The 22,150-nt window shown below is 54.2% G+C and overlaps 1 protein-coding gene across 1 annotated transcript in view; it reads left to right on the top strand.

The window, feature by feature from the left end:
- Nucleotides 1-17,134, top strand: part of SCNN1B (sodium channel epithelial 1 subunit beta) — a 72,372-nt gene extending 55,238 nt beyond the window's left edge. The window contains exons 5-13 of the mRNA XM_047780316.1: nt 7,651-7,754; nt 8,691-8,854; nt 9,161-9,277; nt 11,866-11,983; nt 12,854-12,929; nt 13,023-13,080; nt 14,322-14,383; nt 15,895-15,970; nt 16,269-17,134. Of these exons, the coding sequence (XP_047636272.1) occupies nt 7,651-7,754; nt 8,691-8,854; nt 9,161-9,277; nt 11,866-11,983; nt 12,854-12,929; nt 13,023-13,080; nt 14,322-14,383; nt 15,895-15,970; nt 16,269-16,649 (1,156 nt within the window). The 3' untranslated portion in view covers nt 16,650-17,134. The remainder of the gene's footprint in view (nt 1-7,650; nt 7,755-8,690; nt 8,855-9,160; nt 9,278-11,865; nt 11,984-12,853; nt 12,930-13,022; nt 13,081-14,321; nt 14,384-15,894; nt 15,971-16,268) is intronic.
- The last annotated feature ends 5,016 nt before the right edge of the window (nt 17,135-22,150 follow it).

Here is a 22,150-nt window from a genome sequence, read left to right as displayed (position 1 = left end):
GAGCTGCACTTGAGGCATATGGAGGTTCCCAGGTTAGGAGTTGAATCGGAGCTATAGCTGCCAGCCTACACCACAGCCACAGCAACCTGGGATCTGAGCCGTGTCTTCAACCTACACCACAGCTCACGGCAATGCTGGATCCTTAACCCACTGAGCAAGGCCAGGGATCGAACCCGCAACCTCATGGTTCCTAGTCGCATTCATTAACCATTGCACCTGATGGGAACTCCTATTGCGAATGCTTTTATAGAAAAGTTGCAAAGATAGTACACAGAGCTCCTTCCTCAATAGCTCCCCCTAGCATTCATATTTTGCATTGCCGTCATAATTTGTCAAAACTAAGAAACCAACATGGGAGTTCCCATTGTGGCTCAGTGGGTTAAGAACCCAGCATAACACCTCTGTGAGGATATGGGTTTGATCCCTGGCTTCACTCATTGGGTTAGGGATCTGGCGTTGCCACAGGCTGCCACATAAGTCGCAGATGTGGCTCAGATCTGGTGTTGCTGTGGCTGTGGGTAGGCCGGCAGCTGCAGCTCCAATTCAACCCCTAGCCTGGGAACCTCCATATGCCACAGGTGCGGCCATTAAAACAAAAAAAACAGGAGTTCCCATGGTGGTGTGGTGGTAATAAACCTGCCTAGTATCCATGAGGACGCAGGTTCAATCCCTGGCTTCCCTCAGTGGGTCCAGATCCGGCGTTGCTGTGAGCTCTGGTGTAGGTCTCAGATGCGGCTGAGATCCCACATTGCTGTGGTTGTGTTACAGACCAGCGACTACAGCTCCAATTCGACCCCTAGCCTGGGAACTTCCATATGCCACAGGTGCAGCCCTAAAAAAAAAAAAGAAAAGAAAAAAGAAACTCACGTGGGCGCATCCCCTTAAATAAACAACGCTTTGTTTGCATTTGGTCAGTTTTTCCTGGTGACTTTTCCTGTTCAGGATTCCATCCGGGAGACCACATTGCTGTTAGTTATCATGTCCCCTTAGGCTCCTCTGGCTGTGACACTTTCTCCTTGGTGTTGGATGAGCTTGACCGTTTCAGAGCACTGGTCGGGTGTTTTAGAGAAAGCCCTTGCTTTGGGCTTATAACGTGGGATGGATGTGGGGGACGAGGACAGAGGTAAGCCGCCCTCTTCATTGCATCCTACTGGGGGTATGTGTTGGCCTCACGTCCCCGGCCATGACATTGACCTTCCTCCCTTGGTTAAGGTCTGGCGTGTCGGGCTCCTCTGCTGCAAGGTAACCACTTTCCCCACCCAGGCTTCCTATGATGGAAGCACGTCCCTAAAGTTCAGCCTATACTCGGGGTGGGTTGGGGGGGACCGGGGTGTGGGAGTTGGGGTGGTGCGTGGGGAAAGGAGGGATACATTCCATCTCTCCTGGAGAGGGAAACATAGGCGATTTGAAATTCTTCTGGAAGGCAGATTCATCTCTTCTCCGTGTGTTTATTTATTCAATCATTTATTCACACCACTGTGGGCTCATGTGTGTTTGGGTTGTAATCCAATACCACACCGTTTTTGTTTTTTTTTTTTTTTCTTTTTATAGCCGCACCTGCAGCATATGGAAGTTCCCGGACTCGGGGTCAAATGGAAGCTGCACCTGCCAGCCTACATCACAGCCCGGGCAACACCAGATCCGAGCTGCATCTGCAACCTTTGCTGCCGCTTGCGGCAACACCAAATCCTTAACGCACGGAGCGAGGCCAGGGAACAAACCCACCTCCTCGTGGACACTAGTCGGATTCTTAACCTGTGGAGCCACAACAGGAACTCCAATTTTCTTCCTCAAATTCTTCCAGCTTTGGCCAATGAGGGCTCCTTCAGTTGGCTCCCGCGTCCCTTTGACATGGCCCCGTCCCTTTATTTTTTATTTATTACTTATTTATTTTTTGCCTTTTAGGGCTGCACCTGTGGCATATATACATCTAGAAGTTCCCAGGCTAGGGCTCGAATTGGAGCTACAGCTGCTGACCTACGCCACAGCCAGAGCAACTCAGGATCCGAGCCGCATCTGCAACCTACACCACAGCTCACAGCAACCCTGCATCCTTAACCCACAGAGTGAGGCCAGGGATCGGACCCGCACCCTCACGGATGCCAGTCTGGTTCGTTACCACTGAGCTATGAAGGGAACTCCATTTATTTCTTTTTTAAGAAGTTACCCTTAACTTTCTGGCATCATAAGATGCTCCACTCCCAACATCAGTCATTGCTCCAAGGGGCCCCATTCCCTTTGCTTGGCGAATGGTATTTATAAACCAAGATCTAGCCGTTTATTTATTGGTGGTGGTGTAGCTTCAGGAATTGGCTAGCTTGGTTCTGCCCTGGGAAGCCTTCCCCCAGCCCTACCACACAGTACCACTGTTGTTATACTGCTTCCTGCTAGGATGCTGTATTTCCCAGTCCTTTCTGGAGGCTTGCTGGTCTCTGTCTCCATGCCGAGCAGGAAGGTTTTTGGAGGAAAATGCCCAGCTCTGGAGCCGGCGGTGGCCAGTGTTGGAAGCACCCTCTCCAAGTAAAGAATATTATCAACAAGCAAATAGTTGGCAAGGCTCAGCGTGCAGCTCAGGACAGGAGGGGAGCTGGCCTCGCCCTCCTGGGCTGTCCATGTCCCCACTGTTCCTTAAGCACACTGTGTCCCCACACCCCTGGGGCGGGGTCTCTCCCTCCAGAGCAGGGCCTGCCCGGCTAGAGCTGGTCTGGCCTGCTCCACGCCTTCGCTGTGGCCACAGCCCTCATCCCACACAGGACAGACGCTCCATCGGGCGCCCAAAGCTGCTTCTTCCCCCAAGTGCCCGTTCTCCTTCCATCCCCGGAGGCTCGGCTTGCTTATCGTTCAAGTCTCAGCTCAGGTCTCATCTCCTCCCAGAACCCTTCCCTGGCCCACTCCCCACCCCTCCACCCCCACTTCTCCAGCTGATCGCTGTTGACTCTTACCGCATATTATAATTTATCCAACAAATATTTACTGAGTGTCTGTCTAGCGAGGGCCAAAGGGGTGAGTTTGTTCAGTATTTAGTGTGCTCGGCTTCCAACCCTCAGCCCTTTCGGGTGGGTGCTGTTATTACCCTGGGGTTACAGGCGAGGAGACGAGGCACAGAGAGGTGAAGTAACTTTCTTGAGCTCACCGGCTTGTCCGGGACGGAGCTAGAATTCAAATTCAGGCAGCCTGGCTCCCAGGCCTGAGCTCGTGGCCTCAGAGATCTTTCTCCTTCCAGACAGACCACTACCCTCCCTGAGATGATGCTCTAAAGCAAGAGGCAGCTGATAAGCCAGCAAATAAATCAAGAAGATGGCGTTCCCGCTGTGGCTCAGTGGTAGTGGATCTGACTAATATCCCTGAGGACACGGGTTGGATCCCTGGCCCCGTGCAGTGGGTGAAGGATCCGGCATTGCCGCGAGCTGTGGTGTGGGTCACAGACACAGCTTGGATCTGGTGTTGCTGTGGCTGTGGCATAGGCCGGCAACTGCAGCTCTAATTGGACCCCTAGCCTAGAAGCTTCCATAAGCTGTGGGTGCGGCCCTCAAAAAATAAATCAAGAAGATGATTTCAGCTTTTGATGCATGCCATCAAGGGAATAAGCAGGTAGAAAGGATAAAGTATCTAACGGGGTAGTGACTTTGCCCTGGGACGGCAGGCATCGTCCCAGAGCAACAAAACCTGAAGGATGAGGAAAAATTCAGTAACACAAAAAGCAGCTCGGAGTATATTCCAGGCATGAGGAGCCGCAGGCCTGGCATTTGGCAACAGCATGGAATGTCTCTGGAGGATAAACAAACAAGGGGGAGACAACCAGATGGGGCCTTTGCACTTCATTCTGGAAGCAGCAAGAAGCTTCTGGAAGGTTCTGGCAGGGACATGCCATGGGCTGATTCACGATTTAAGCGATCGCCCTGTGCAGGAGGATGATTGTAAGGGAGCAAGAGGGGAGGCCGAGGCGCCTGCAGGAATCCGGGTGGGAGGTGCTGGTGGCCCCCGACCGGGCTGGGAGCTTTAGTGACAGAGGAAGGCAGGCAGAGGCCAGAGACATGTTTTGGAAAAAGAATTAATGCAACACGGCTCCGTGTCATCCCTCCACGCCGTGAGCTTCTGAGCTTCGAGGGCAGGACAGTCTGGTGGGCCTCGGGGGCTCCACCCACATGCCCACCGCCGTCAGTGTTTGTCAGGCGGATAAAGGCGGTTTCGTCCAGATTTCCTTCCCAGTGTGGAGGACCCTGAAGCCCAGAGGTGGAGGAAGCAGCCCACACGTGCTGGGCAGGGTCAGCTCCCAGTTCGGGTTTCACAGCCTGCCCTTGGGCCCACACAGACAGTGAGACCAAAGTTAGAGGGGGCGGCCTCCTGATCTGAGCACATGGGGACAGACGGCAGCTGACCTCCTGGGGTCATGTGAGGATGACAGGTGGGAGCGTATATATACAGACGTCTTCAGTCCGAGCCTGGCCGGTGACCATTGCTCAGGGCACAGAGTGGAACAGAAAGCTTAGAAAGAAGCACGTTTGCGGGGTGGGGGGGGAAGGTCTGCAGTCTTTGCTGCATGGAGTCCCGTTTCCTTTTTGTTTTTAATAAAATAAGAGAAACAATATAAAAACATCAAAAGACCCTAAAAAGCAAAAAAAAAAGTTCCCGTCATGGCGCTGTAGAAACAAATCCGACTAGGAGCCATGAGGTTGCGGGTTCCATCCCTGGCCTCGCTCAGTGGGTTAAGGATCCGGCGTTGCCGTGAGCTGTGGTGTAGGTTGCAGATGTGGCTCAGATCTGGCGTGGCTGTAGCTGTGGCATAGGCGGGCAGCTGTAACTCCAATTAGAGCCCTAGCCTAGGAACCTCCATATGCCCCAGGTGTGCCCCTAAAAAACAAAAAACAAACAAACAAAAAAATCAAAAGACATCTTTTTTATGGCTGCACCCCCAGCCTACGGAAGTTCTCAGGCCAGAGATTGAATCCAAGCCGCGGCTTCGACCTATGCCACAGGTGCAGAAACTGCACTGGGCTGGGGATCAAACCTGCACCTCTGCAGCAACCCAAGCCACTGCAGTTGGATTTTTTCTAGGGGGGAGCCGCACCCAAGGCATATGGAGGTTCCCAGGCTAGGGGCAAATCAGAGCTACAGCCGCAGGCCTACACCACAGCTCACAGCAAGGCCGGATCCTCAAACCACTGAGCAAGGCCAGGGATCAAACCCACAAACTCATGGTTCCTAATTGGATTCATTTCCACTAAGCCACCACAGGAACTCCTGCAGTCGGATTCTTAACCCACTTTGACACAGCGGGAACTCCTCGAAAGACATTTTAAATGCTATTTCTTATGAAGACTTTAGAAAGAAACACATAAGCAGAACAGGGCATGACAAACTCACATGGACCCACCATCTGGTCCAACAAGCACGGTTTATGTCGTGTCTTGTGCTGTTTCTTTTCTTTTTTTTTTCTTTCTTTTTTTTTTTTGTCTTTTTGCCACTTCTAGGGCCGCTTCTGCAGCACATGGAGGTTACCAGGCTAGGGGTCCAATGGGAGCTGTAGCCGCCGGCCTATGCCAGAGCCACAGCCACGCAGGATCTGAGCCACGTCTGCAACCTACACCACAGCTCATGGCAACGCCAGATCCCTAACCCACTGCGAGAGGCCAGGGATCAAACCCACAACCTCATGGTTCCTCGTTGGATTCGTGAACCACTGCGCCACAACGGGAACTCCTTGTGCTGTTTCTTTTACAGTAAATCACAGACATCATATTCCTGCATGCATCTGTAGTGTGTTCAGAATGTATCTGTAAAAAAGAAAGACTTTTAGCAGAAACGCAATACCATTATCCCCCCCGAGAAAACAATGAACAATAATTCCTCAATACTGTCAATTATCCAGTCATGGTCAAACTCTTCAATGTCCTTCAATGTCATGTTCAGATGTCTTAGTTTGCTTCTTTGAATCAGGATCAAATTAAAGCCTCAATGTAGCGGTTATAACCAAGTTTTTGAAATGTCTTATAATCTACAGAGTGCCTCCCCCTCTTTCTCGCACGATTCATTTTGGAAGAAACCGCGTTATTTACCCTGTGGCGTCCGGATTTTGCCGACTGACTCTCTGTGGTGTCCGTGAACTTGTTCCACGTTCTCTAGTACCCGTGCTGTCAATAGTAGTTAGAGACAGATGCTCAAACCTGTTCAGGGCTGGGATTTGGGGATTGGGGAGGGATGGGTTGGTTTGGGTTTTTTGGCCGTGGCCAGAATTTCCCAGGCCAGGGATTGAACCTGCGCCACACAAGTGACAATGCCGGATCCTTAATCACTTGTTGTTGTTTGGTTGGTTGGTTGGTTGGTTAGTTGGCAAAGCTACTTCCTGGGCAGCCTGTGCTCTTCCATCGGGACCCATACATCATTGGTTCCTCCGGTCCACCAATGCCCAGCCCCCCAAAACTTGGGGGTGGGGGGGTTGCAAGATGATGATCCTCTAATTGTACCACTCCCTCTTCAATTGTTAGCTGGATGAAACCGGAACCCTTTTTTTTTTTCTTTTTAGGGCCACACTTATGGCATATGGAGGTTCCCAGGCTAGGAGTTCAATCAGAGCTATAGCTGCCAGCCTACACCACAGCCACAGCCACACGGGATCCTAGCCGCATCTTCAACCTACACCGCAGCTTACGGCAACACCAGATCCCCGGCCCACTGATCGAGGCCAGGGATCGAGCCCTCGTTTTCATGGATGCTAGTCGGGTTCATTAACCACTGAGCCACACGGGAGCTCCTTAACGCACACCTTCTGACCTTCCATCTCTAGCCACTTCCCTTTTCACCTGAGTTCCCAAGGTTCCCAGACAAGCCCAGCTGTCTGGATTCTGCCAGATCCTTGGAACAAACACAGCCTAGAGCTGCCCTCGTATTCCTATAATCTGTATTAGCTTCTTGCCGCTGCTGTAATAAATGACCACAACTGGGTGGCTTAACACAACAGAAATTTATTCTTTCACAGAGGAGGCTAGAAGTCAGAAATGAAGGTATTCGCAGGACCAGGCTCCCTCCAAAAGCTCCAAGGGAGAAGCCTTTCTTGCCCCTTCTAGCATCTGGTGGGCTCAGGTGTCCCTTGGCTTCTGTCTGTGTATCTCCAGTCTCTGCTTCCATCTTCACATGGCCGTCTCCTCTGCATTTGTGTCTCCTCTTCTGTCTTTTGTAAGAACATTTGTGGTTGGATTGAGGATCCACGTGGATAATCTAGGCTGATCTCAAGATCCTTAATTACCTCTGGAAAGACCCCTTTTCCAAATAAGGTCCCTGGGGTGTGGACATGGACACGGCTTTTGGAGGATGGGTGTCATTCAACTTATCCCATGAGTTAGAAGACCTTGTAGGTGAGACAGATGAAAACATCAAAGAAACCTCTTTTCCTAATTCATGGCTAAGCCAGAGAGCCTGGCTCCACCCCAGAGAGACTCCCTTCAACCCTCTTGCCCAAGTGAGTCAGGGAATCTCCTCTCGGGGGAGGCAGGGGGATTGGGGAGGGATGGGTTGGATGATCTGCGGCTCACCCCTGTCCTCCCAAGCCTCTCTGAGCGGTTATCTACCAGCTCCCCTCTGCCAGGAGCCCTGGGGCTGCATCAGCTGGGGTGGGGCTGGGTCCTGCCCTCCAGCCAATGGTGTTTCTTTCAGGAACTTCACCCCCATCTTCCACCCGGATTATGGCAACTGTTACATCTTCAACTGGGGCATGAAGGAGAAGGCCCTCCCTTCAGCCAACCCTGGAGCTGAGTTTGGTAAATTTTGGTTAATCCTGGGATCAGAGCCCTGAGGCTTTAAATCCTCATGGCAGGGTGGGCTCTGTGTGTGTGTGGAGTGGTGTGTGTGTGTGTGTGTGTGTGTGTGCTGGGTCAGCCCCCTTGTCAGCATCCCCTCACCCCCAGCACTCATAAATCCCTTGGGTAGCGACGGATGCGCCCATTTTATTGATGAGCAAAGCGAGGAAGCCATCAGCTTGGTGCCCAAGGAAGCCCTCAGCCTCAACTTGGATCCCACATCGCTGTGGCTGTTGTGTAGGCTGGCACCTGCAGCTCCGATTCCACCCCTAGTCTGGGAACTTCCATGTGCCGCAGGTGCAGCCCTAGAAAGAAAAATAAATGCAAAGAAAAGGAGACTCTCAAGAGTGAGGCAGATACTTCAAAGGCAAATTCCAGAGCGTATAACCCAGATCCCAAGACCCTGCGGAGGTAGTCAGGGAAGGCTTCTGGAGGAAGTGACACTTGGGCTGAGACCTGAAGGAAGAGCAGGAGCTTCTAGGTGAAAGGTGAGGGTGGAGGAGCATTCCAGAAGGAAGGAGGAGCCTCCCAAAGGCCCCGCTGCAGGAAGGAGCCAGAGCAGCTAAGGGGGTGAGTGGAAAGAATGAGCACCCGTGGGGTGTAAGGCGTGGCTGCCTGCGCTGTGCCCACCGGATCTGGCTGCCATATGGAAAGGAGACCATGGGGGGTAGGGAAGGGGCAAAAGGAACCCAGCGAGGAGATCCATGGTGATGTGGCCTAGGATGGGGGCCTTAGAGAAGGCAAGACATCTGGATTTTCCCGAAGCCGAGCCAGCATCCTGTGCAAACCCCAGGAGGTGCCCTTGGCGGGAGGAAGCTTGGACAGGTGGGTGGTGGGTCTCCCCTCAGCCTGGGGGAGCGAGCTCAGACGGCTCTCTCGGCCCCACCTTGCCCTCAGGCCTGAAGTTGATCCTGGACATGGGCCAGAAAGACTACGTGCCCTTCCTCACGTCCACGGGCGGCGTCCGGCTGATGCTGCATGAGCAGAGGTCCTTCCCCTTCATCAAAGACGAGGGCATCTACGCCATGTCGGGGACGGAGACGTCCATCGGGGTGCTGGTGGTACGGTCGCAGCCCAAGGGCAGCTCCCCTACCTAGTACTGACCTCAGGGGAGGGGGTCTGGGCCTCCCCAAACCCTGAACAACCTCACCCCCGACTCCTGCCTGGCCTCCGGGCTAGAACCCTGCTCGGGAGCCATGCCTGGAGGGAAGATGAGCGCCGCCCCCTCTGGCACCTGCTGGGAACGCGACCCTCCATCCCCTCGCAGCATCAGTCTCCCCTAGACCTGCGTGCTTGATGGGAGGGGGGAACAGAGGGGGCTTCCTAGAGGCAACCAGGGGCCCCACCAATAATCTCTCTGAACATAGGACAAGCTGGAGCGGAAGGGCGAGCCCTACAGCCAGTGCACCATGAATGGCTCCGACGTCCCCATTCAAAACCTCTACAGCAACTACGGCGACTACAACACCACCTACTCCATCCAGGTGGGAAGCCCAGGCATCCTTATGACCCTGGAGCCCCGTCCACATCTACCTGGCCCAACCCCTGAGGCTGGCTCTGCTGGATCTCTGTGACCACAGGGTGCACGCATGCGCGTGTGTGTGTGTGTGTGTGTGTGTGTGTGTGTGTGGTTTATAAGGATTATGTCATTTGATCCTTTCGATACCCCCATGAGGCAATAATATACTAACAATAATTATTCATTATTGTTAGTATTTATTAATACGCTAATGATAGCATTTATTATCTATTTGTTATAAGCATTTATTAATATACTATTAATAACAGGCTTAGGGGCTGGGCAGGCAGTATTTCAAGTGCTTTATGTATATATATTAAGTCGTTTCATCCTCACGACAACCCTAAGATACAGATACTATTATTAGAAATGATGAAATTGGGGTCCACAGACCCCCATCCAAATGCCTCATCGATGTACCTGAGAAGTCCCTTTGTATCTGGCCTCGATCCCTCTTGCTGCAGCAGAATGAGAGGGACTGCCCTCTTGTCCTGATCTCCAAGGTCAGCCCCAGAGGCCTGGCCCCAGTGGAGAAGACAGACTGAATCTTGCAAAGGTGACTGCAGTGACCACTGGCATGTTTTCTGCCCAGCCCGGTCTGCCTTCGCAGCCAAGGAAACTGAGGCATAACCAGGGCAGCCCAGTGCCTGGCTCTGTGTCTGAGCACCCCACCGAGCAGCGTGTGGTTTCCCCCTTTGCCTGAATCATGGAAACCCACTTTCCCCCATGCCCACCCGCCTGCCCACTCTGTCCAGCGGACCCCATGCACCCCACACTCAGACCCTCTTGGGATGGAGAACTGGGGGAATCCTCAGAGCCTCTTCAGGGACAGATAGATAGACAAGGCAGCACAGGGACATGGGGAGCACACCCCACAGTGAAGGGGGCCCAGAAGACTTCATTCCAGAAAGACCTCAGTTCTCTGGCCGGAGACCTTGGCAAAGACCCATGTCCCGGTCAGGTGCTCTGCCCACCTGCTCCCCCACCTCCCATCACGTCCACCCTAGGCTCCATCGGGCCCTGGAAAGAACTCCTACTTTCCAAATGAGACAGGAGTTCCTGTCGTGGCTCAGTGGTTAACGAATCCGACTAGGAACCATGAGGGTGCGGGTTCGATCCCTGCCCTTGCTCAGTGGGTGAAGGATCCGGCATTGCCGTGAGCTGTGGGGTAGATTGCAGACGCGGCTTGGATCTGATTTGCTGTGGCTGTGGTGTAGGCTGGTGGCTACAACTCCGATTGGACCCCTAGCCTGGGAACCTCCATATGCCGCGGGAGCAGCCCAAGAAAGGGCAAAAAGACAAAAAAAAAAAAAAGATGAGAGCCAGCAAGGTTTGCCCAAAGTCAGTGCTCCCTGTTGCCCGCGGCCTTACCCTGGACCGGCTCCTCCCGGCTGTGCCCACCAGGAGCTCTGCCAGGGAGAGCGAAGGGCAGGATGCGCCAGCCTGGGAAGCCGCAGGCAGGCGGAGTGGGGGGAAAGATGCGGGCACCTGCCCTGAGGGTGAGGCAGCCCAGAGAGGGGTGGAGGGAGCCAGCAAGGGTGAGAGTCGTCCAGGGGCCGGACTGGGGAAACCAGGCAGCAGAGACAGGAGCAAGCGCTGGCTGAGCGCCCTGCGCTAAGCTGAGCTCCCACCTCAGCCGACAGGAGCCACAGGAGTAAATGGAGGGGCAGAGCCTAAGGGCTGGCCCCAGGCCCCTTTCTTTTTCTTTCTTTCTTTCTTTTTTTTAAAGAATTTTATTTATTTTTATTCTTTTCTTTTCTTTTCCTTTTTTTTTTTTTTTTTTTTTTTTTTGCCACCCCATAGCATATGGAGTTCCCCATAGCATATGGGATCAGATCCAAGCCCCAGTTTCAACTTATGCCACAGCTGCGGCAACACGGGATCCTTAACCCACTGTGCCGGGCCAGGGATCGAACCCGTGTCCCAGCACTGCAGAGACGCTGCTGATCCCATTGCACCACGGCGGGAATGGCCACACATAGCTCCTTTCTGAGTGGACTGAAACCAGGTCGGGGTGACCCGAAACCTCAGTACCAGTAGACTCACCACATCTAAGCCCAGGAGGGCCTGAGTCCACTCTTCCCCCTCCCCCCACCCCCACCCAGGGGACATTCTGTAGAATGTCACTTCCTCCTTCATGCTCTCTGAGCAACTCAGCCATCACCCTTCCCACCTTCCCTCTGCATTTCCCTCCAGGAAGAGGGAGCAATGGGCCAGCCTGTCTTACCTTAAGAGTCTTTCCACGTGGCAAGAGCCATCTCAGAGTTAAAACTTTCGGGTTGGAACCAGCACCCCCTTCCCCATGTCATTGGTGGGGCCCCAGCCTCTGAGAGCTGGGGTCTGGCCCGAGTCCCTCTGCAGGGGCCAGGAACAGGGAAGAACAGCTCGGGCACCTCGGGACCACTTCTCTGCAGGAGGAGCCCCTCTCCCAGCGCCCCCAGCCCCCCTGGCCTGGGCATCAAGCTCCCTGGGCGCCCTTCCCGGGGGGTGGGGGCTGGTGTGGGGACATCACCCGTCACGTCTGGTTCTCTCTGCACCACCCCCCACCCTCAGGCCTGTATTCGATCCTGCTTCCAAGAGCACATGATCCGGCACTGCAGCTGCGGCCACTACCTGTACCCGCTGCCCCCCGGGGAGAAATACTGCAACAGCCAGGAGTTCCCGGACTGGGGTGAGTGAGGCATCCCCGGGGATGGGCCCCCTAGACAGCAGAGCCAAGGCCCACGAAGGCTCTGGGCACAAGGGCGGGGCAGGCCATGCGCTCCAGTCCACAGCCCTTCTCACCCCGGCTCCCACACCCAGGGGAACCCAGCTCCCCTCTATTCCTCGACTCCATGAAGGGTACCTTTGAAGCATGTGTGTTCGGGAGAGACTCGATCCTTGAGACCTGAAGCCTCAAAGAGCCCCGCTGGGCTCACAACAAGCTGAGGTTCAGGCCCAGAGTCCAAACCCCCGTGGATGTTGTCAGCAGCAGAGAAAGTCACACCACCTCTTAAGACAGAAAATGTATGGGAGTTCCCGTTGTGGCTCAGCAGTTACAAACCCGACTAGTATCCATGAGGAGGCAGGTTCGATCCTTGGCCCCGCTCAGTGAGTTAAGGATCCGGTGTTGCGGTGAGCTGTGGTGTAGGCCACAGACACGGCTCGGATCTGGCGTTGCTGTGGCTGCGGTGTAGACCAGCGGCTACAGCTCCGATTAGACCCCTAGCCTGGGATCCTCCATATGCCACAGGTACGGCCCTAAAAAGACAGAAAGAAAGACATAAAGAGACAGACAGAAAGAAAGAAAGAAGAAAATGTGGGGATAAGAGGGAACACTTTATCCCTTCCAACCACCCCTCTGTTCCCCCGTGACCCTGTCACCTGGGCCTCCTGGCCAGGATCAGGGTGACAAGCCGAGGGAAAGCTGCTCTGACCCTGCTGAGCTGCGGTAGTGATGTCTGGGTCAAAAAGACTAGAGATGGGGGTCCGGGGGGTGGCCTGAGGCTCAACGCAGAAAACCCGGTTGAGAGTCTCTCGCACCCACCCGCCTCCGGTTCAGCCTATTGCTACTCAGACCTGCGCATGAGCCTGGCACAGAGGGAGACCTGCATTGACGTCTGCAAGGAGTCCTGCAAGTGAGTCCAGCCTGGAGCCTCGGGTGCTGGGGGGGGCGCGACGTGGAGGGCGGGGCAGGCAGGGACAGCGACAGGCTGCCTTCTCTCTTCCAGTGACACCCAGTACAAGATGACCATCTCCATGGCCGACTGGCCTTCTGAGTCCTCCGAGGTGAGTGGGGGGAGTGGCCCCCTCCTGGCTGGACCCCCTTACATCTGGGCGTGGGTCTGCAGGCAGTTTGGAACCTTAGAAAAGAGTTCCTGGAAGAGTTCCCGTTGTGGCTCAGCGGTTAACGAACCTGACTAGGAAGCACGAGGTTGTGGGTTCCTTCCCCTGGCCTCGCTCAGTGGGTTAAGGATCCGGTGTTGCCGTGAGCTGTGGTGTAGGTCGCAGATGAAGCTTGGTTCCCAAGTTGCTGTGGCTGTGGTGTAGGCCGGCAGGTACAGCTCCAATTGGAAATTGGACCCCTAGCCTGGGAACCTCCATGTGCTGCAGGTGGCCTTAAAAAGACAAAAAAACAACAACAACAACAAAAGAAAAGAGTTCCTAGAGTTCCCGTTGTGGCACAGCACAAACGAATCAGACTACAATCCATGAGCATTTGGGTTGGATCCCTGGCCTCGCTCAGTGGGTTAAGCATCTGGTGTTGCCGTGAGCTGTGGTGTAGGTCTAAGATGCGGTTCAGATCCGGTGTTGCTACAGCTGTGGTGTAGGCCAGCAGCTGTAGCTCCAATTCAACCCCTAGCCTGGGAACTTCCATACACTGCAGATGTGGCCCTAAAAAGCAAAAAAAAAAAAAAGAGAGAGAGAGAGAGAGAAAGGAGTTCCTTCCTCCCTCCCCTCCCTCCCCACTTCCTTCCACCAGTGTCCCCCCAGGCACTGTGCTGAGCACACAGCATGAATAAGACAGACGTCTTTTGCCCTTACGAAGCTTACGTTCTGGGTGGAGACAGACAATATTTGGAAATAAGATCATTTCAAGTAGCTGCCTAGGAAGTAAAGCGGGTGATGAGAGGGTGCCTGGGGCAATCCACGCTAGCTCAGGTAGTCAGGGAAGACCTCCCTAAAAAGGTGACATTGGAGTCAACACTAGAGGATGGGGCTGAGCCAGCCTGGGAGGGGCTGGGTAGGAGGATCCAGCCAGTGCCAGGGCCCGAGGAAGGAAAGAGCAGATGCAGGGTGGCTGGGTCTACTGGGGAGAGTCTGAAGACCCAAGTGGCTTCTCCCCCAGAGGGCAGCCACCGCCTGTCCTGTCACTGTCCCCTTTCTCCCTGTGCCAACACATGGTCCCCAGGGGGGCTTCAGGAAGATAGAGGGCTGTGGTCTGCCTCCCCCTGATGGCAGAGCCCAGGACTGGGAGGGGATGCTGCAGTCACGGGGTTTTGGGGGGCACCTGTCTTTTCGCATTCCAGGACTGGATTTTCCATGTCTTGTCTGAGGAGCGGGACCAAAGCACCAACATCACCTTGAGCAGGTGAGCTTAGAGTCTGGCAAGGCCAAGGACGGCGGAAAAGAGGAGGAACCAGGGCTTTCGGGGAGGGGCGTGGATAGAGGGAAGCTACTCAGACACCTCACACTGGCCGGATCCAGAAGCAAGCCTAAAAGAGGGAGCACTGGGCGCGAGATGCCAGCCGAGGCGGCTCAGCGCCTGGCACTTCCGAGAGGGCAACCTATGCTTCCATCTGTTGTCCCCTGTTCATCTACCCATCCCCGCCTCCAGTCCTTGCGCATGTACCCATCCAGCCATTTATCCATCATCCATCCCTCCCGCCCGTCCATCGTCCATTCTTCCCATTCATCTAACCCACTCACCCATTCATCCTGCCCCGCATTCATCCCGCCATTGTCCCTCCTTCCATTCATCCATCTTTCCATCCATTAGACACAACGTGCATTGAGCACAAGACAGACACAAGGTTCATACAATCAGGAAGTTTGAGGCTAGAGGACAGAGATAGGCAAACGGGGCTCAGGCTGCTGGGGGGTCTGCACAGGACCCTCCCTATGAGAGCCCAGCCAGGAAGGGGGGCTCCTTCTGCCTGAGAGATAAGGGAGGGCTCTGCAGGGAGGTGACCCTTGAGCTCATCCTCTGGGAAGGAGGAGGAACTATTTCAAACAAATGAGAAGAGGCAGTGGGAGTTTCCTGGCGGCTCGGCGGGTTAAGGACCGGGCATTGTCACTGCTGTGGTTTGGGGTTGCTGCTAGGGTGCAGGTTCAGTCCCTGGTCCAGGAACTTCCACATGTCATGGGCATGGCAAGAAAGAAAGAAGGAAAGGAAGGAAGAGAGAGAGAGAGAAAGAAGGAAAGAAAGACAAGGAGTTCCTTCCCATTGTGACTCAGAAGTAATGAACCCAACTCATGGATTCCATTCATGAGGGCGTGGGTTCAATCCTGGGCCTCGTTCAGTGGGTGGCCATGAGCTGTTGTATATGTTGCAGATGCATCTCGCATCTGGTGTTGCTGTGGCTGTGGCGTAGGCCAGCAGCTGCAGCTCTGATTTGACCGCTAACCTGGGTACGTCCACATGCCTCGAGTGCAGCCCCCACCCCCCAAAAAGATGCGGCCAGATGTCCTGGCAGGAGCCTGGAGGTGTGAGCAAGCATAGCCTATCTGAGGACCATCAGGTGTAGGCGGGAGGCCTCTCCAGCTACTCACCCCTGTCCTAGACCCCCTGCAGAGGGCCAGGGCTTAGGACTCTGCCGAGTCGACTGTGCACGGGGTGGAAGTGGAAGAGGGGAGCCCTGAGCCCATCCTCAGGCCTGTCTTGGACTCCAGGGTCCTTTGGGCAGAGATGCCCTTCCTGGCTCTCATTTGGACCAAACCACTCCTGGGAGTGGGCACGTGAGAAGCTTGAGCCAGGGGGATGCTGGGGGCGGGGGGCTTGCTGTCTTTCGTGTGTGTGTGTGTGTGTGCACACACACGTGTGTTTATGTGTGTGTATGTGTCTCGGGAAGAGGGTACCAGCCCCCTTGCTGCCTCCCACAGGCAGGGAATTGTCAAGCTCAACATCTACTTCCAAGAATTCAACTACCGCACCATTGAGGAGTCAGCAGCCAATAACGTGAGTCTGGGGGCTCCTGACACCTCCGCCCTGGCTGCAGCCCCCTCACCCCGCACCCTGAGGGTGGGGAGGGTCCCGAGCCCAACCGAGGAACTCGGAAGGTCCCTTAAGCAGCCCCAGCTTACCTCCCTGGGCTGAGATGCTCACCCTTTCCAACCCTTTCTCGGTCAAACAACCCAACTCAGGGGCATCTGCCAGGCTGGGCTTGAGGTAGGAATTAGTGGCCCGAGCTCCACCCCCGACCCAGGACTCCTGACCCCTGACCCCAGCCAGGCCCTCAGCCCCCTGTTCCCCACAGATCGTCTGGCTGCTGTCAAACCTGGGCGGCCAGTTTGGCTTCTGGATGGGGGGCTCGGTGCTGTGCCTCATTGAGTTCGCGGAGATCATCATTGACTTCGTGTGGATCACAATTATCAAGCTGGTGGCCCTCGCCAAGAGCCTGCGGCAGAGGCGGGCCCAGGCTCGCTACGTCGGCCCGCCGCCCACCGTGGCCGAGCTGGTGGAGGCCCACACCAACTTCAGCTTCCAGCCCGACACGCCCGCGCCCGGCCCCGACCCTGGGCCCTACGTCCAAGAGCAGGCGCCGCCCATCCCCGGCACCCCACCCCCCAACTACGACTCCCTGCGCCTGCAGCCCCTGGACGTCATTGAGTCTGATGGCGAGGGCGATGCCGTCTAGACCCTGCGCTGCCCATCCCGGGCAGCCCAAGACTTCCGACCCGAGCAGCTGAGATCACTGGCCAATTTTGTGATGCCCTCCCCCGGGGGCTGGGATGTTGGGTGCCCGAGGCCGGAGTCCCGGTCCCCCTACGGAAAGGCCAGCAGCTCCTGGCCAGTCCCAGGCCGAGGGTTCTGTGGGGTCACAGGGCTGGTCCAGATGTGGGAATTGTGTTCCTGTCCATACCCACAGCCTGACCCTCCTCCTCGGCCTGGGATGCCCCCGGCCAGGCTCCAAGACCGCTCCAGTCACCATCTGCCCAGATATGAACAAGCGGTGAGGCCATGCCTTCTGTCCCCAGAATCAGCATTCTTTTCCTTCCTGGCCTCTGCTGACTAGGGTTTATTCAGGGCAGCAGTGGTGGGGAGCAGGGAGAACACCAGGCATCGGAGGCCCTGCCAGGTGGCACACGTTTTGTTCTAGAAAATAAAGGTAGAAAACACAGAGTCTAGCTTTGTTCTTTGTCCACCTGGGCAGCCCTGATGCATCTCTGCAAGTGAAAGGGCGTCTGTACTGACTTGAGAGCCGGGGCCTGGCCAAGGAAAGGCCCCAGCTGGTGACTTCTAAAGTCTCTTTCAAGTTGTCCCTGAAACAGTGGCTTTATGACCTTTTTCAGTGTCATCCAGCTAATTTCTTGGGTTGCAAGAACAGAGAGAAGGAGGTAGAGTAGGAGAAATAAACTGGTTTAAGCAAAACCATCCCCAGCAGCTCATATGAAGTCTTGTCACTCTCTGCCTTACCCAGCAGCCCCTCCTTACATTGCAGCAGCAAAGGGCCACCTGCAACTCCAACCTCACCTCTCTAGCTTAGCAAACCCAGCTACCTGAGAGCACCTCTTTTCCAGTTGTCTCAGCAAGTTCCCAGGCTGACTCTCATTGGCTACTGAGTGGGTCACATGCCTGTCTCTGAACCAATCAGTGTGCCCGACTGGTAGCCTACTAGGATTGGTCAGACTCTGCCCACACCTGAGGCCACTTGGCCCTCCCAAGGAATCACAGGGTCTGAGGGTGGTGGGGACAAGGTTCCTAGGGGTGGCCAGTAAAATACAAGCCACCAAGTTATATTTAAATTTTAGATAAATTAATTTTTCAGTAGACACACATACATTGTAATATGATACTAAAAAAAATCAGGAGTTCCCATCGTGGCGCAGTGGTTAACGAATCCGACTAGGAACCACGAGGTTGTGGGTTCAATCCCTGGCCTTGCTCAGTGGGTTGAGGATCCGGTGTTGTCAAGAGCTGTGGTGTAGGTTGCAGATGTATCTCGGATCCTGCGTTGCTCTGGCTCTGGCATAGGCTGGCAGCTACAGATCCGATTAGACCCCTAGCCTGGGAACCCCCATATGCTGCGGGAGCGGCCAAAGAAATGACAAAAAGACCAAAAAATTAAAAAATTTTAAAAATTAAAATAAAAATTTTAAAAAGCATTGTTTTTCTGAAATAAAAATTTAACTGAACTTCCTGTATTATTAATTGCCAAATATGGCAACCCTAATGGCTTCCCAAAGGAGACTGGAGAGCCATTATCAAAGAAGGAGGAGTTTCCACTGTGGTGCAATGGGATCTTTGAGTCTCCGCAGTGTTCAGATGCAGGTTCCATCCCTGGCCAGCACAGTGGGTTAAGGACCTGACATTGCCACAGCTGTAGTGTAGGTGGCAACTGTCGCTCAGATCTGATCCTAGAACTCTATATGCCGGGCAGGGTGGGCAAAAAAGAAAAAAAAAAAAAAGAATGGGGTCTGGCAGCTGCAAGCAGTTAACCCCTGCAGGTCTGCTGTCACCTGCCAGCCCTGGTGGTGACGGAGCTGTGGCTTCAGAGCCTGGGTGTCTGCAGACCCAGCCCTGCTGGTCTATTGGAACACCTGGCCTGAAAGACAAACAGGCTGTCCTCCCATTAATTGCCCACGATGGCACCTATGGAAGAAGGAGGTGCCACAGGCTTGATGCCACTCCAACCAAAGGCAGCATTGCTAGGGACCGAGTGGGGAGAGTCTGGGCCAGCTCAGGCCCCTACGGTCTGCAGGCTGGAATCAATAGTGCCTAGTTATCAATAGCCAGGAGTGATCACACTTACTGCTCTGACTAGGATTTTATTATTAATGGTGGACATTGCTGTCACCACGCTATTATCATGTGTTGTTCTGAAACAATGGCTACATTGTATCAAATACTTACCACATGCCAGGCACCAGGCCAAGTACTTCCTAAGTCTTATTTCATTGAATTCTCATAACCACTGAGAAATATGATTCTCCCATTTTACGAGTAAATACATTGAGGCTTGGCGAGGTAAAGTAAGGTAGTAGACTAGATTGTTACCCTAGGAAGTGACACAGGCGAGTCTCCAGCCTCACCCTCTTGCTGCCAGGGGTCATAAGAATACCAGTCCCTTGGCGGAGGCCAGGGCTGTCACACTTACTATCTTACTATGAGGCATACAGAGCAATGATTATTACCTAGCTCCATTTACCAGCATTTCGGTCACAAGGCAATTTGAACTGACTTGTGCTAAAAAGGGAATTCATTGGGTCTTGTGATTATAAAGTCCAGGGATTTCAGTCATGGCTGTATCCAGGGGTTCACCTAGATCTAGGGGCTTCTCCAGCTCCTGGCTTTGTTTTCTTCTGGGTTGCCATCCCTCTCAGCTTCTCTCCTTGTGCTACTTTCCCCCTCATTGTCCCAGACTCCATTCCCTCAGATCAGTAGGAAGAAAGCTATTTCCTCGCAGCATCCCAGCAAAAGCCTGGAGAAGGAGGCGCATTTGTATCAGCCTGGGCCACGTGCTTCTTCTGAAACCATCACTGTGACAGCATGGGAGATGCTTCCTGGCCAGGCCTGGGAGATCTATGACGGGCAGCCCCTTACATGTCCCATGAAGCATTTTGCTCAAAGACATGTTGAAGCAGGAGCCAGAAGGAGCTTCCGGTGCCCAGAACTGCTTTCGGACGTGAGACAGGGACCAGGCTGACAGGGCAATCTGTTGTCACCTCCCTAGGGGAGTATTGAGGGCTGGGGTGAAGATGGATGTTGGTCCCCTCTCTGAAAGCAGGCTTTGCATCAGGCAGCCAGGCCATCCTGTCACCTCTGGATCTAGAGAAGGGCTGTCCTATTCCTGCCCTGGAGCCCCATCAGAGACTGAAAAAATTAGGCCAGCAGGGCCCAAACTGCCCCCAAAATGGCATTCTGTAATTCCCGCCTCTACCCACGAAAGGAAGGTAGGTTACAGATCCTGGGGGGGCTATGAACTTAGCATATAATGTAGACTTACCACCTGCCATTTTCTCGCCCCCCCCCACACTGTGTTTCAGTGGTTTTTCTTTTTTTTTTCTTTTTTCTTTTTTTTTCGTCTTTTTGCCTTTTCTAGGGCTGCTCCCACGGCATATGGAGTTCCCAGGCTAGGGGTCAAATCGGAGCTATAGCTGCCGGCCTACACCAGAGCCATAGCAACACAGGATCCCAGCAGCATCTGCAACCTACACCACAGCTCACAACACCGGATCCTTAACCCACTGAGCAAGGCCAGGAATCAAACCCACAACCTCATGGTTCCCAGTCGGGTTCGTTAACCACTGAGCCACGACAGTAACTCCTCAATGGTTTTTCCTTATGAGTTAGGTACCATCACGACCTCTGTTTTTCAAATTAGGAAATGAGGCTCAGAGAGGCCAACAACTTTCCCAAGGTCACACAGCTAGAAGGTCGTGTAGCTGGGAATCATGCCCAAGTCTGTCCCCTCAAAGCCCAGTGGCTCTCAGCGACGCTGGCACAGAGGACACGGCAAAGAAGTTTCCACTTCAAGGCAGCGTTTTTCACCTTCCAGGTTGCCAGCTCCCTGCTCAAGGCAGGAGCCAGGCTGCCAGACCCCTGCCAGGGACAGTCTGTGATCCACCACATGAGAAACCAAAATATTTTTCTTTTTTTTTTTTTTGCTTTTGAGGGCTGCCCAAAATATTTTTCTTGGTGTGGGTTTGGCAGCTGCGGCTCTTTCGGGGCCAGCCAAACTGGTTCCAAAGATGCGGGGACAGAATGTGTGGGAATCCCTGGACAACAGACCCAGAGAGATACGGCCCTGGCAGCCTGGTGGGGCTGGTTCAGAGAGACCTCAGTTGTGGCAGCGCCCCTCGGGAAGGTGGCAGGAGCAGACTGACCCAGCTGGGGTTGGGCGGAGCCGGTGTCATTGGGCTCGCCGGTGACTCTGCACAGGCCCTGCAGGCCTCTCCAGACCTCAGCTCCTTTGTGTGGGAAATGGGGGTCAAATTCACAGCCTCCAAGGCTGTAGGGAGGGCGGGGGTGGGGGGCTGGGGGGCAGGGGGGTGGGGGAAAAAGCCACCCAAGCCCAGAACACAGCTTGCCTTCAATTCCAGCAAAGGACCCCCGAGAGACTCAGCTGCCTCCCCCACTTCTAGTTTGTACAGGCGGCAAGAAACCCCCCATGGTCTAAGCCAGGGTTTCTCTACCGGAGGTGATGTGGCCTCTGGGGCCAGGTCTGAAGACATTTGTAGTTGTCACAACTTGGGTACCAGCCCTGGCATCCAGTGGGTGGAGGCCAGAGACACTGCTAAACATCCCTTGGCGTAGAAGATGCCCCATGACAGCTGTCCAGCCCAGGTGTCAGTGGTGCGGTGGCAGTCGCACTCCCAGCCTCACGTGCAGGTTAGGGAGATCTGGCAACCCCACATGGCCAGCAAGGCCTCAGAGGGAGTCAGCAGGGAGCTTGGGGAAGGACTTCACCTCCCCAGTAGAAGGGACAGAAGTGTCACTCGGTCTGGCCCTCTCTGCTTCCTTCCTCCCTGAATACAGACGCCATACCTGCAGCTGCGGAAGTCACTGGGCAAGGATGAGGCACCAGACCACAGGGCAAGGTCACAACCACAGAAGCTGCATGGTCCCATCGTGGCTCAGTGGTAACAAACCCGACTAGTATCATGAGGATGCAGGTTCGATCCCTGACCTCGCTCAGTGGGTTAAGGATCCGGCATTGCTGTGAGCTGTGGTATAGGTCACAGGTGAGGTTCGGATCTGGTGTTGCTGTGGCTGTAGTGTAGGCTGGTGGCTACAGCTCTGATTGAACCCCTAGCCTGGGAACTTTCATATGCCACAGAAGTGGCCCCAAAAAAGACCAAAAAAAAAAAAGATCATAGGAGCTGGTCCTGGTCCTGGTCCTGACTCAATCCAACCTGAAATCAGTGCCCACAGCCACCACCATCTGCCTTTTTGTTACTGAGAAAAATCAATTCCTATTGGTTTAAATCACTCAAATTATGTTATTCTGTTATTTATAGGCAGGTACCATCTTAACAGATACAGAAGCTACTGACAAAAAAACAAAAACAAAAACAAAAACTGCTAAACTGGAGTTCCCATTGTGGCGCAGTGGAAACAAATCCAATGAGGAACCATGAGGTGGTGGGTTCGATCCCTGGCCTCGCTCAGTGGGTGAAGGATCTGGCGTTGCCATGA

Source organism: Phacochoerus africanus, chromosome 5, assembly GCF_016906955.1.
Source record: "Phacochoerus africanus isolate WHEZ1 chromosome 5, ROS_Pafr_v1, whole genome shotgun sequence".
Lineage (NCBI taxonomy): Eukaryota > Metazoa > Chordata > Mammalia > Artiodactyla > Suidae > Phacochoerus > Phacochoerus africanus.
Note: the sequence above shows the minus strand (reverse complement) of the source record. Positions and strands in the feature narration are given on the sequence as shown.